This window comes from Cervus canadensis, chromosome 14 (genome assembly GCF_019320065.1).
Source record: "Cervus canadensis isolate Bull #8, Minnesota chromosome 14, ASM1932006v1, whole genome shotgun sequence".
Taxonomy (NCBI): Eukaryota; Metazoa; Chordata; class Mammalia; order Artiodactyla; family Cervidae; genus Cervus; species Cervus canadensis.
The window spans coordinates 24,409,494-24,424,216 of NC_057399.1; the positions used below are offsets into that span (position 1 = coordinate 24,409,494).

The window sequence follows — 14,723 nt, forward strand, 5'->3', positions numbered from 1 at the left end:
TTACTTCCAAAACAATGCACAATCCTAATGCTTCTCTGGAGGTCCTGATATATCAGACTGCATGAAGGACATCCATTTTCCTCCTCATGGAAACCATTGAAACACCCCAAATCCATGGACTGAATCACAATCACTATCTTAGCAGTAAAATCTGTTTCTCCTTTGTCCCAAACGTCATCTTAAACTCATCTTATAGTCTCAGGTATAAAATCTCAGGTCACCTTTGACTTCTCCCTCTCCTACCAAAATGCCAATATGGACAAAATCAATTTTTCCACAATGTCCCCAACTTTGTCATCTACTTTATATCCCCCCTACTTCTATATGTCAGGTCCTCATTTCTATCTGTACTGCTAACGCAGCCTCCCAAATGGAAGATGGATTAGAAACTAAAAAAGATAAATGGAGACCAAGCTGTCAACAGTTATGTCTAACAGACATCTGTCCATTTGCCTCCTCTGGTCAGAAATTTACATTCCTTAAGGCATTCCTAAGACTGAAATTGAGACCTCACCACAATATGATCTCTACTTTCCTTTCTGGTCCTATCACCTGTCTTTCTTGCCTGTGCATTTGGGCACTCCCAAGTAAACAAATCCGGCAGATACCACAGTCTGCCTCCTCCCGTGGCTTTGCTCTGCCGGTCCTTTTCCACACCCACATGTCGAAGTTCAATTCTTCATTCAAATCTAGGTTTGTTTTCCAAACAACCCTCCCAAATCCCATGTAGTATTTTCCATCTCATTCAATTCAAAAGACGTATACAAGGCCTATAATGGCCAAGCATATATTAGATATAGGGGTACAAGAGAGAAGTCAAGTCTTTATCTTTGAGCTAGTAAGCAGTCAAACAGAGAGATGGCTTTGGCAGTGTGGAAATTATAACAGAGATAGACAAAGGGTGCTGTGGGATCATCCTCTACCTTACAAAGGCCAAGTGCCACCGCAAGGGAAGGACACATGAAGTGTGAGAAAGTATGCGGCCCTTCAGGGAAGCTGCGAGCAGTCAGGAAAAGCCAAACAACAGGGTGTGAGGAGAATGGAAGGACTGAGCTAAATTATAAGAGAACATGTTCGCCAACTGAAGAATTTTGAGTAGTAAACAGGAAAGGAATCTGACTGAATAAGATCCTAAGCAGCAGTTAAAGACAGGACTAGAGGGAAGTATGGGGAACCCGTAAGGAAGCTGCTGTAGTAGAAAAATAATATACTAAAACACTAAACTTGGCTGTAGCAGTGGGGACAGAAAGATGCGTACAGGCATGGGAGATAATAAATACCAAAAGATGATCTAGGTTCAGTAAGTAGTTAGAGAAATGATAACCAGAATAGAGTTAGGGCAAAGCCAAGCCTTTAGGGAAAAATGGCTTTTAAGTCCATTCTCAAACTCTAAGGTACACCAGACCCAACCCAAAAGCATATTAAAAATCAGATTTCCAGGCCCCACCACTCCCTGAGATTGTGATTTGTAACTCAGGAGTTTCTGTTGCATAGGCCACACTGCGAGAACCTGTGGCAAAGTGATGGGGAATGCCATAGAGCAAAAAAGAACTCAGACAATAGCCTCCTGTGATAGCAGCCCCCCACCTTGCTCAGACAGACCCAATGTACAAACGAGGAGAGTGTGATCACTGGAAAGCTAGTCACACAGACAAGCACATCAATCTGAGTGTCAAAGACAGGGGAAGGTAATTAACAGACGACCACGTGGTTTGAAGACCATGGACGTTAGAATCTCCTGTGAGCTGCTGCTGCTGCATCGCTTCAGTCATACCCGACTCTGGGCGACCCACCTGGCTCCTCTGTCCCTGGGATTCTCCAGGTAAGAATACTGGAGTGGGTTGCCATTTCCCTCTCCAATGCACGCATGCATGCTAAGTCACTCCAATTGTTTCCGACTCTGTGCGACCCTATGGACAGCAGCCCACCAGGCTCCTTCGTCCACAGGATCCTCCAGGCAAGAACACTGGAGTGGGTTGCCATTTCCTTCTCCCTCCTGTCAGCTACTTGTTTAGAATGATGATTCCTAGACTCAACCCCAAGATCTACTTATCGATAAAATCTGCATTTTATACAACTCTTCAGATGATTCTTAACCATGTCAAAGGTTAAGAACCACAGGCAGCTGAAACAAGTTGACATTTCCAGAGAGAAGAATATGTTCCCAACCTTACCTTTGCTACTGGGAGTACTACTTGTAAGGGGGTGATATGCTTTTCCTTAGAAAAAAAGTTGATTACTGTAGCTGAAACACCACTGGTTACTGTAAATGAGACCAATAATATTTATATAGTATCATCTTAATCAATATTCAGTTAATCATATCATTTCCTCAAGACATTAGGAGGAAAACAGTTTTATTTCTATTTTACAGACAAAGAGAAAAATCCAAATAAGTTTAACAATCTGCCTACACTTACATACCTACAAAGTCATATAACCAGGGCTCAAGACCATACCCTCTGACTCCAAATTCTATATTTTGCTCCATCACTCTTTTTTTTTAATTTAAAAATTTTTTTCCATTTATTTTCATTTGTTGAAGGCTAATTACTTTACAATATTGTAGTGGTTTGTGCCATACATTGACATGAATCAGCCATGGATTTACATGTGTTCCCCATCCTGATCCCCCCTCCTGCCTGCTCCATCATTCTGTACTATCTCTCTTTTAGAATCTCAGTCTGATTTCTAGTTTCTCCATTGAGAGCATCTCTATACTGGGAAGATACACTTTGATTTCCAACCAAGTAACTATAGCATATTAAAAAGCAGAGACATTACTTTGCCAATAAAGGTCCAGCTAGTCAAGGCTATGGTTTTTCCAGTGGTCATGTATGGATGTGAGAGTTGGACTGTGAAGAAAGCTGAGTGCCGAAAAATTGATGCTTTTGAACTGTGGTGTTGGAGAAGACTCTTGAGAGTCCCTTGGACTGCAAGGAGATCCAACCAGTCCATCCTAAAGGAGCTCAGTCCTGGGTGTTCATTGGAAGGACTGATGCTGAAGCTGAAACTCCCAATACTTTGGCCACCTGATGCAAAGAGTTGACTCATTGGAAAAGACCCTGATGCTGGGAGGGATTGGGGGCATGAGGAGAAGGGGGCGACAGAGGATGAGATGGCTGGATGGCATCACCGACTCGATGAACATGAGTTTGAGTAAACTCTGGGAGTTTGTGATGAACAGGGAGGCCTGGCGTGCTGCAATTCATGGGGTCGCAAAGAGTCGGACACGACTGAGCGACTGAACTGAACTTAAAAGAAACCTTTGAAACATACAGTACTGACTAGACTATTTGTATACTAGAGTAATGTATCAAATATCTGAGTCTCCAGAATAGCCTCAGAACTGACAGGAAAAGCTATGCTAGAGACACAAGTCCAGAATCCAGAAGACCTATTATTTAAGAAGCTTTTCCAAAGTCTAACATCAAAAGACATCATACCAAATGTAATTCATCCTAGATTCTCAGTCTGTATGTTTAAAGTCTCTTAATTCAGACATGGTTGACACTGCTACGGCACTGTATAGAAACCATCTGTTTTCTACTCTGACTTCCTCATGGTCAGGAAAAATAGAATTTATAGAAATAGTTTCTGGCCTTTATTGCTGTTTCTGGATTTAGGCCAGATCTAAAAATGCTAAAAGCTGGGAAATTCTTCTTTGCTCTTCCCTGTGCTCTAAACCTGCTTGCTGCTGCTAAGTCACTTCAATCGTGTCCGACTCTGTGCGACCCCGTCCCTGGGATTCTCCAGGCAAGAACACTGGAGTGGGTTGCCATTTCCTTCTCCAATGTGTAAAAGTGAAAAGTGAAAGTGAAGTCGCTCAGTCATGTCCGACTCTTCGCGACCCCATGGACTGCAGCCCACCAGGCTCCTCCGTCCGTGGGATTTTTCAGGCAAGAGTACTGGAGTAGGGTGCCATTGCCTTCTCCGAAACCTGCCTTAGGTAGTAATAAAATTTAAACATCAGACCAAATCTCAATTAGCTATGGAATCTAATATTAGGACCCTTGGAGAAGGAAATGGCAATTTCTACTCTTCTTTTCCAACAGAGGATGTCTCTATCAGAACTAGAGGAGACAGAGCTAAATACGTGTATTTCTATCCTCTCAAGAAATCTACTATACTTATCATTTAACTCCCTGCTTGGTTGTTTACAGTTCTGGTCAATGTTCTTTTGCTTACGCAAGTCCTTGAGTGATTTTATATCTACGCGATATGTCTGTACTTTGGTCAGGTGTCTAGACAAAAGCATGCTTCGGGAAAAGTTATTTATCTATGTGATTTACTATAAAACAGGTCTTTTTTGGTTTTCATTATAGAAATAATAGCAAACTAAATATTTTTTACATAAAAGACTGCTATCATAAATCTATAAACCACACGTCTAATCCTTTATAAAAATTCTCCCTGCTGCTATTCTTAGAACATTCCTGTGGCTAGGGGCAGGCATAATTATCTTCATTTTGCAGATGAGAAACCTGAGGCTCAGAGAATTAAGAGATTTGCTTGAGGTCACACAATTAATCAGGACAGCAGAGGCAGAACTCATAAAAAGATGCCTTTTATTTGAGGGCATTCTATTAAAGTTAGAAGAAGAAAGTGTTCCCCTATAGCTTTTAAGGTTTTCCAAATAGTAAAGAAAAAAAGTAAAAGCACAAAATTTTGCTAAATTTGTCTACGTTTTTGTCCTATGCTTTGACTCAAATTCTAACAGTGGTATATTGTTTTGCAAATAGGGCCAAACCAGCTGGCTTGTTCCTAAGGAACCTTACAGTGTTATAGATCATTTGTTTAAAGGGCACAAAAAATTCCTAAGTTAGAAAAATTCATTTAGGAAAGAAAATATTACCTTTGCTAAGCTATGTTCTAAAAGAGGATTTACTTTTCTACCTGGTTCTTCACAGATTCTCTATACACTGAACCCTGAATAATAAAAGGTAAACTAAGCAATGCGCTACATGGGCCAAGTACGTCCAATCCAACTGGAATGCAAAAAGCGCTGCTCAGGCAGCAAGCGTGCAGCGTCATGAGGCAACACATGTGTTTTTATAAGCGCTCATTAAAAGTTAGTTACAATTTGAGATCCTGTCCAACCAGTATGGTATGCCCCAAGTTAGTGATCTTAAAAGAGACAAAACTACTAACCAACAATTGTTTAACATGTATTAAACAAAAAGGAACAATGATATTAATTTCCTTCTAATAGCATATTTTAGGAATTTATGGATTTAACTCTTCCAAGCATAATAATTGGCAGTGGCCCCAAACCAAATGATTTTATCTTTTAAAATAAATCAGCATTGTACATCATTTACTTGGGGACAGGATACAAGGGCAATTGCCATCCTGAAGCTAGTTAACTTCAAAGACAGTTGCCTTGTTCTGGTCACATTAGAAGGTTGTAAGAATAATCTGTACATGATGACGATTGATTGAGGAGTCAAGTCACATGAGAAAAAAAATTAGGTTTGTACCATGATTAGTTTAGTCCAGCTATGCACATGTGACTTACCTAACTTCAGTTGAGAGCATTTTCTCATTCCTAAAAAGAAAGATATTTTTTATGACAAGAATATAACAAGCTAAGGGATTAAAATTAAAGTATGACTCTTTTTCGTGGCGCCTCGGAGGCTGTCGGCCACTTCAGAATGAAGCTGAACATCTCTTTCCCGGCCACTGGCTGCCAGAAGCTCATTGAAGTGGATGATGAACGAAAACTTCGTACCTTCTACGAGAAGCGTATGGCCACAGAAGTTGCTGCTGACGCTCTGGGTGAAGAATGGAAGGGTTATGTGGTCCGAATCAGTGGCGGGAACGATAAGCAGGGTTTCCCCATGAAGCAGGGTGTCTTGACCCATGGCCGAGTTCGCCTGCTACTGAGTAAGGGGCATTCCTGTTACAGACCAAGGAGGACTGGAGAGAGGAAGCGCAAATCTGTACGGGGTTGCATTGTGGATGCCAATCTGAGTGTTCTCAACTTGGTCATCGTGAAAAAAGGGGAGAAGGATATTCCTGGACTCACTGATACTACAGTGCCTCGTCGCCTGGGTCCCAAAAGAGCTAGCAGAATCCGCAAACTTTTCAATCTCTCTAAAGAAGATGATGTCCGCCAGTATGTTGTGCGAAAGCCCCTAAACAAAGAAGGTAAGAAACCTAGGACTAAAGCACCCAAGATTCAGCTTCTCGTGACTCCACGAGTTCTGCAACACAAACGCCGGCGTATTGCTCTGAAGAAACAGCGTACTAAGAAAAACAAAGAAGAGGCTGCAGAATATGCTAAACTTGTGGCCAAGAGGATGAAGGAGGCCAAAGAAAAACGGCAGGAACAGATTGCCAAGAGACGGAGGCTGTCCTCTCTGAGAGCTTCTACTTCTAAGTCTGAGTCCAGTCAAAAATGAGATGTTCTAAGAGTAATAAATAAATAAGATCAGACATCAAAAAAAAATAAATAAATAAAATTAAAGTATGTTCTGAAATGAAAGATGCAAGTCACCTACAACAAAACACTACTACATTTTATTTCCATAGTTTTTTTTTTTTTTTTAATCTAAAGTTGTCCTATAGTTCTTATTTAATTCTCACATCAGCCTTGTGTGGAAGGAAGAAAGGGGTATTGCTATTTATTGTTATTCTAATTTATAGAACATTGATATAACTTACTCATGGTAACAGAGTGACTCCATAGCCACACAGGGAGGAATCCCAAGAGTCTACTCCTGTGTTGCCCTGACTCCAAATTTAGGAGTCTTTCAAACAGTCAAATTATAAAATGTATCACAGCTTAAAAGTAAGTACAGGATGTATCGTGACCATCTCTCTGCTGTCTACAGGAACAATTTGAAAAAAAGTATGAGCTAGTGTGTACTCAGACAACACAAGGATTCAGAAGATTTCCAATACACAGTTCTTTCCTCATAGTGCTTCAAATCTAGTTGGAGACAAAAGTAAAGGGCATGACGTAAATCTGAATAGTAAGCAATATACTGTTAAGAGTTAAAACGGTGTTTAAAAGAAGAGATTAACTGGAAGCTTCTTCACACTGGGCTTTTGGAAGGATTTAGACTGAGGGATGGGGCGTCCCAGGTGGCACCAGTGGTAAAGATCCTGCTTGTAGATGCAGGGGACATAAGAGATGTGGGTTCAACCCCTGGATCAGGAAGATCCCCTGCAGGAGGGGATGGCAACCCACTCCAATATTCTGGCTTGGAGAATCCCATGGACAGAGGAGCCTGGCAGGCTACAGTCCACAGAGTTGCAAAGAGTCAGACAAAAATGAAGCGACTTAGGACACAGAACACTCACTGCGAGGTGGGGGAGTCATCAGAGATTCAAGGTTGACTGGCAGCCTTGCAGATTCAAAAACTCTATTGTTCCGTTCAGTCCCAACCCAACAGGACAAAGAGAGGAAGATATACATCCCTACCTCTCATGACAAATTTGCAAAAGTGTTACAAAAAAGACATGTTTTCAAAGACCATTGTTAATCTTGTAAAGTAAGTCCTCAAAAGGTTGCAGATCAAAGTCTAACGTGACACACAGGCTTGATTTAAAACAACAGCAATTCATCTTCTTTCATCCCTTCTTTGTACTTCTACCAGTTGAGTATTAGAACCAGAAGTGGGGTTCAACTGCAAGCAGAAGCAGGAGAGATTATCTACAGATATTCACGCAGATCATATTTTTCAGCCCTTCCAAAAATTGCTAGTAAAATTTCCAGTTTACTCACTATTACTTCTTGTACACTGGCCTTAACTCTCCAGCTACACTATCAACACCATAAAGGCTAGAACAAGGTCTTATTTTCATCTCCACATTTGTTTAGCACAGACACCAAACAAATAACAGGCATTTTAGACTTTAATGATGATTCTGATTTCTCTTCTCTAGGCTTTTCCACCACCCTAAGACAAGACCTTTAGCTTGCTTTTGTTTTTAGTTCCCAAGTGTGGCTGAAGTGAGTATAGATCTTGTCTTCCAAATAGTTTACCTATTCTGTTTTATGATTCATATATAACAGCATTTATGTTTACTGAATGTTTACTGAAAAGTTAACTTAGTTTTACTGAGTTCTCCTTTTACTGCTGTTTCTTCTACCATGTATCTTCCTAATACCCTGGAGTACATCGCTTACTATATAGGTATTTTTCACAAACTTTTAGTCTGGATGATTCTTTTGCCTTGATTTCCAAGCCATAGCTTAGCTCTACAAAGAACTCTTAATTCAGGACTTCCCTGGTGGTCCAGTGAGATTCAGTGCTCCCGAGGCAGGGAGCCCAGGTTTGATTCCAGGTCAGTGAACTAGACCTCACATACTGCAACTAAGATTCGGTGCAGCCAAATAAATAAATAAATATTTAAAAAAATAATAATTCTTAATTCAAAATACTTTCTTTATAACACTTTGTATACCTTTTCCTTTTTTTTTTTTCCAAGTAGCAGATGAGAAGTCTGATGCCCACAGGATCATAGTTGCTTTATGGGTAACCTCATTTTTCCCTCTCTTTGAAAGCCTGTAGGAATTTCCTTGCACTTCTACGACTGGAGTTCCAAAATATAACCATGATAGGTCTAGAACTCTTTTATCTGAAGGTCTAAGATTTTCGTCAACTTTGGAAAATTTTTGTGTTTTTTTCCATTACTTTTTAACACTTCTTCCTCACCCTCCTGTCTTCTGGATTTCTTTTACTCAGATAGCTTTCCTAACTTGATCCTCCTTATCTGAAATTTCATTTCAGAATTTTTATCATTTTGACCTTTCATACTAGGTTTTAGACAGATCCAATGGCTTGATCTCTCAAACTGCCAATTTAGTCTTTAGTCTTGTCCATACTGCTATTCAGCCATCTTATTAAGATGTTTACATTTCTGTAACCACAACTGTCATTTTTACAAAATGTCATAGGCTTCTGCAGCTGCTGCTGCTGTTTCAAGCAGCAATCTATCTTTGTTTTATGGATTTTGAGAGCTTTCTGAGTCATTAAAGATGGATACCAATTATACTTTTTCAAAGTTCTGTTCTGTGTCTTCTATTACCTTTGTTAATCAGGCACAGAAGGTAGGGTTTCCAGTCTACATCTCATAGTTTCGGTTTTCCTAAAAAGTTTAGTGCTTCTCAGTAGTCTGCTCGTATTTATAACTGAGGGTTTAGATCTGTACTACCCAATATGGTAGCTACTGTCCACGTGTAACTATTAAAATGGAATTTAAATTAAAATTCAGTTCCTTAGTTTCACTGGGCATATTTCAAATGTTCAACAGGTACATGTGGCTAATGGCTACCATACTGGGTAGAACTGATCTGAAATATTTCTACCATCATAGAAAGTTGTTCTGGAAAGTACTATTATAATAAACAGATATAGAACGGGTTACTAAAGCAGAATTGAGAAATGCTACTGTTCTGGAATCCAAACATCATACAGTTTCTGCCTCTGGCTGACAGGAAAAAACTTAACAGCTTGATAGCTTTAGCTTTAGTAGCATAGGAAGCATGTCGCCTCTAAGCCTAGGGATTCCTCATTAAGCTCTGAGACCAGAAATGACCAAGAATATTGCTCTGACTTTGTCTTTCATGGCATGTCCCCAGTTTAGAGAGTTGCTCTTCTGACCTTATCTTGAGGGTAAATGACAGAGAAAGCCACCTGATACAAAAAATTGCATCAAGATCTTATTAATTAACAGATCTTATTAATTCTGATACTGACATTGTTCCAGAGTTTTATTGGAAAAATCTTGACTTCCATCTGTATTATAACACAGATTCAAAAAATGCTTAGTTGAATCAGTCTAATCTCATCTACTTTATATCTTAATTTCTTTTTATTTTTTCCTTCTGTCATTTCATTTTAAAAACAGAAAGATAAATGCATGCTTTCAGTGAGTCATTTTGAATTAGAAGTCTTAGTAAAATTTGACTGACTTTTTTTCTTACTGGGTACAGAATGAAGGCATTAATAAAGGTGTCCCTAGAGAATCCCTAAGATTAGAATTAACTATCATGAGAAACCAGAGATTTTTATTTAAATATACTAGGAAAGAGCTGACCTTGAAATCATCATATAAGGGTCAACGAACCATCCACGGTTCGATAATACGGAGTTTAAATTACAGAAAAAGCATCACATATGTAAAAGTAATCCTTTTTATATGTTTTATATGGCTGCTAAATGACAACTTATCCCACATGACTATTCTAACTTTATTAAAAATTAGATCCAGCATTATGTCCTACAAGTATTCGCGTTTACAGGAAACATGATATCATATTACCACAATGTCTTGTGATAAAGGCTAATGATAGTATATAGACTATTCACATATGCAAGTATATACCATGATGTCAAATATATTACTCAATGTGATGACTTCAGGGACATGAGTAATTTCAAAACAAATAAGTCAGCCACCTGGTAAGACAGGGTGGAGCATTTAATAATATATAAATCTTTATAGGACAACAAACATTTAAAATAATCGCTAGTTTAGCTTGGTATTTCACATCCCTATTGTAAATGGCCTTCAAAACAAGTGTGATTAATATAAAGTTATAACAGAATTCTAATGCCAATGAACCACCACTGAAAATTATTCTACATACATAGTTCTATCACCTACAAGAATATTTCTTTGTTAATAACATATAACTGCCAAAGCAAAAACAAAATGTGTTACAACTCAGTTTCATAAGGACAATTTGAATTATATTATCTTCAGAATATAGATACAACTATTCCAATTAGGAATGAACCTGATAAAATATCTAAGAAAATGTCCACCACAAAGTTCTTAAAATGTAATTCAACCTCATGAGTAAGTAGATCAAGTAGAAGACATTTATGATTGAGGTTGAAGTAATCAGCTCCAAAGCTAAAGTGAAGTTCAAATTTACTCTTGATAGTTTTAGAAGTCAGGAATCCTATAGGGACTAAATCAATCACTCGGAAAATCAAATCACACCAATTTTTACATTGCAAAGTAGGATTGTATCAAGTCTTGTTGTATATTTAAATAGTTAATATGATCCATCAGGATGCTTGTCTACACCCACTAATACTATTTCTGTAAAGAAAGGCTGGTTATCTGGGCACCTACAACCTCTCCTTTGACTCCAAAAGCCATGACTTTAAGGTTATTCAAAAATACCTCATATTCATCAAGATCATCGTTATTAGAGGAGAGAGTTATAGTGACTAGGAGGGGCCAGTTACATTCTCTTGAACGGAATGGTGATTACATGACTATGTTCAGTCTGTGAAAAGTCAATTTAACTCTATTATGATTTTTGCACTTTTCTACACAGTGTATGTTATACTTCAACAAAAGTTTAATAAATGAAAATGCCCCATATTTACCTTTTTTCACTTTTTAGAGTAGTTACTTCTTTCCTGAATGAAGGATTCATATTATACTCATATTTTGCAAATGTTTGCTATATAACAATAAGACAGATGTCAATAAAGACAGATGAATTAACAAAGACCAACAATTAATTGCAAAATGTCAGTAAGAACTACTTGATTTCCATTCCTTCATCCCACAGCACTGAACTGCTACTAGACATACATATTACACCATTAGTAGTTTAAAAAAATACTTGAGCCCTTCCTGCCAGAGACAGATGGCATTTGTGATGTATGTGTAAGAGAAAGAAGCCAAGACATACGTACCAATACCTACTAAGATATGCATCATACGTGTCATGAGGGCAATAAATGCCACAGGGAAGGAGGGAGACATTCCAGTGGGATTAACCAGGAAGTGCGTAAATGAGGGAGGAGCATGTGAACATGATGAACATCATAGAAGCTGAAGGCATGGACTAGCATCTACAGAATGCTTAACACTGCATGCCAGGTATCACATGAGGTAAACTTTGAATAAACCTTACCTAGTCACCCTGCTTATTTAACTTATATGCAGAGTACATCATGAGAAATGCTGGGCTGGAAGAAGCACAAGCTGGAATCAAGACTGCCGGGAGAAATATCAATAACCTCAGATATGCAGATGACACCACCCTTATGGCAGAAAGTGAAGAGGACCTAAAAAAACCTCCTGATGAAAGTGAAAGAGGAGAGTGAAAAAGTTGGCTTAAAGCTCAACTTTTAGAAAACTAGGATCATGGCATCTGGTCCCATCACTTCATGGCAAATAGATGGGGAAACAGTGGAAACAGTGTCAGACTTTACTTTTTTGGGCTCCAAAATCACTGCAGATGATGATTGCAGCCATGAAATTAAAAGATGTTTGCTCCTTGGAAGAAAAGTTATGACCAACCTAGACAGCATATTAAAAAGTAGAGATATCTGCTAGACATCCATCTAGTCAAAGCTATGGTTTTTCCAGTGGTCATGTATGGATGTAAGAGTTGGACTGTGAAGAAAGCTGAGCACTGAAGAATTGATGCTTTTGAACTGTGGTGTTGGAGAAGACTCTTGAGAGTCCCTTGGACTGGAAGGAGATCCAACCAGTCCATCCTAAAGGAGATCAGTCCTAGGTGTTCATTGGAAGGACTGATGCTGAAGCTGAAACTCCCAATACTTTGGCCACCTCATGGGAAGAGTTGACTCACTGGAAAAGACCCTGATGCTGGGAGGGATTGGGGGCAGAAGGAGAAGGGGACGAGAGGATGAGATGGTTGGATGGCATCACCAACTCAATGGACCTGAGTCTGAATAAACTCCGGAGTTGGTGATGGACAGGGAGGCCTGGCATGCTGCGATTCATGGGGTCACAAAGAGTCAGACACGACTGAGCGACTGAACTGAACTGAACTGAACTTTCACAATATAGCTAAACCCACTAAAATCTTGACTACTTAAGAAATTTGTCCAAGATTACAGAACAAGTAAATACTAGGGAATTTGACCTAAATCTCTGGACTTTAATATCAATGTCTTCCTACCACACCACGCTGCCAGTATCTTGAAAAAGAGACCGATGCCTTTGGCCAAATGCAGGAGACATAAGAGACGCAGGTTCTATCCCTGGGTCGGGAAGATCCCCTGGAGGACGTCACGGCAACCCACTCCAGTACTCTTGCCTAGAGAATCCCATGGACAGAGCAGTTTGGCAGCCGCGATCCACAGGGTTGCACAGAGCGGCATGCAGCTAAATGGACTTAGCACACACACGTATGCACGCACCTTTGGCCAAAACCCAAAAACACATACCTGAAAACTGATAAATTTTTTTTCCTATCCAATACATACACTTCAAAATATTTTTATTCTTCAAAGCAAAACGATCAAAAACCAAAACAGACTGCATCTACTTATAGGAATGATGGCCTAAATTGACAGTACTATAATTCTAAATCACAGCTTGAAATCAGTCTATTTGACTATCCTTTCTGGTAAAAAAAAGGCCTTAGTCAACCATACTCTTTAACTAAAACTAATGAGAAGGTTATAAAAGTTAAAGATAATTTAAACAGTTGACCGTTTTGCTGACAAATTGAAACACAGAATGTACAAAAAGGCCAAGAGTCAAGGGTAATTGTTATATTTTGGTTTGAGGAACTCAGTAAATAGTGGAGTTGTTAACAGAGTTGGGGAATACAGAAGGAGGAAAAGGTTTGAACGAGAAAAAATTGAGTTATTTCTTTCGTCACCTTAAGCTTAAGAAACCTTTTTGATTTTCAAGAATGGAGGTCAAGTAGGTAGTTAAATATACAACGACTCTGCAGCGCAGGAGCGAGGCTGGCCTGGAGTTCCAAATCTGGAAGGCATCAGCATAAAGATGGTATTTAAAGTCATGGACTGAGCGGAACGAGAAAAAATTATTTCGGAGAATGCTAGAGAGGCAAATGCTGCCAGTCAAGTGAGTGAGGTGAGTACTGAGCATCACAAGGATTTGGCAACACAGAGATCAATGACCCTGACAAGAGTGGTTTTAACAACGGTGTAGGTGGTGCTAGTGGTAAAGAACTCTCCTGCATCGTCAGGAGACATAAGAGACAGGTTCCATTCTTGGACTGGGAAGACCCCTGGAGAAGGGCATGGCAACCCACTTCAGTATTCTTGACTGGAGAATCCCATGGAAAGAGGAGCCTGGAGGGCCACGGTCCACAGGGTTGCAAAGAGTCGCAAACAACTGAAGCAACTTAGCACACAGGTGTGCAAAAACTATTTAAATGGGGATTGAAAAAAATGGAAGGTAAAGAAATGGAGATCAAGAACTTTTCTATAAAAAAGAAAGAAACAGGGTGGATCTAGAAAAGAACATGGATTCTATCTAAAGGGGATTTAAAAAAAAAAAAAAAAACAGAAATAACCCATTACAGATAGAAAGACTAATGACACAACAGAAAACTGAGGAGTCTTAAGCCTTTTAAGTCACAAGGGAAGCAAGAATAAATGAGGTCCAGAGTGCAAGTAAAGCGACTTAGGGAGGACTAGGCACTTCATCTGCTAAACCAGGAAGGCGTGTGCACGGGTACACATGCGGGGGGTGTGGTAGACGTAATGGTGGATAGAAAGCTGGACCTAAGCAAGGTTAGGATTCTGTCCGGCAAGTACCAAAGAAGGGAAGAAAAATAAGGAATTTGAAGTATATGCAAAAGAGCACTTGTACTGATAGAACATGGTATCCATGTTGGATAAGGAGGGGAAAAAGGACAAGGCTGAGGTACAGTGAAAAGTGGAAAAGTTAATGCACCTGAGTACCCAGTGGAATTTTTAAAAACTATTTGAGGAAAATCAGGTAAGTAGATGGTG

General features: G+C 39.4%; 2 protein-coding genes across 2 annotated transcripts in view; one reads left to right on the plus strand and one right to left on the minus strand.

The window, feature by feature from the left end:
• The window catches only part of C14H9orf85 (chromosome 14 C9orf85 homolog), a 62,129-nt gene that overhangs the window by 38,034 nt on the left and 9,372 nt on the right, over positions 1–14,723 (minus strand). The gene's annotated exons all lie outside the window — the stretch shown is intronic.
• Positions 5,618–6,451, plus strand: LOC122453193 (40S ribosomal protein S6-like). The gene has a single exon (XM_043487078.1). The coding sequence runs from the start codon at positions 5,655–5,657 to the stop codon at positions 6,402–6,404; it is 750 nt and encodes a 249-aa protein (XP_043343013.1). The 5' UTR covers positions 5,618–5,654; the 3' UTR covers positions 6,405–6,451.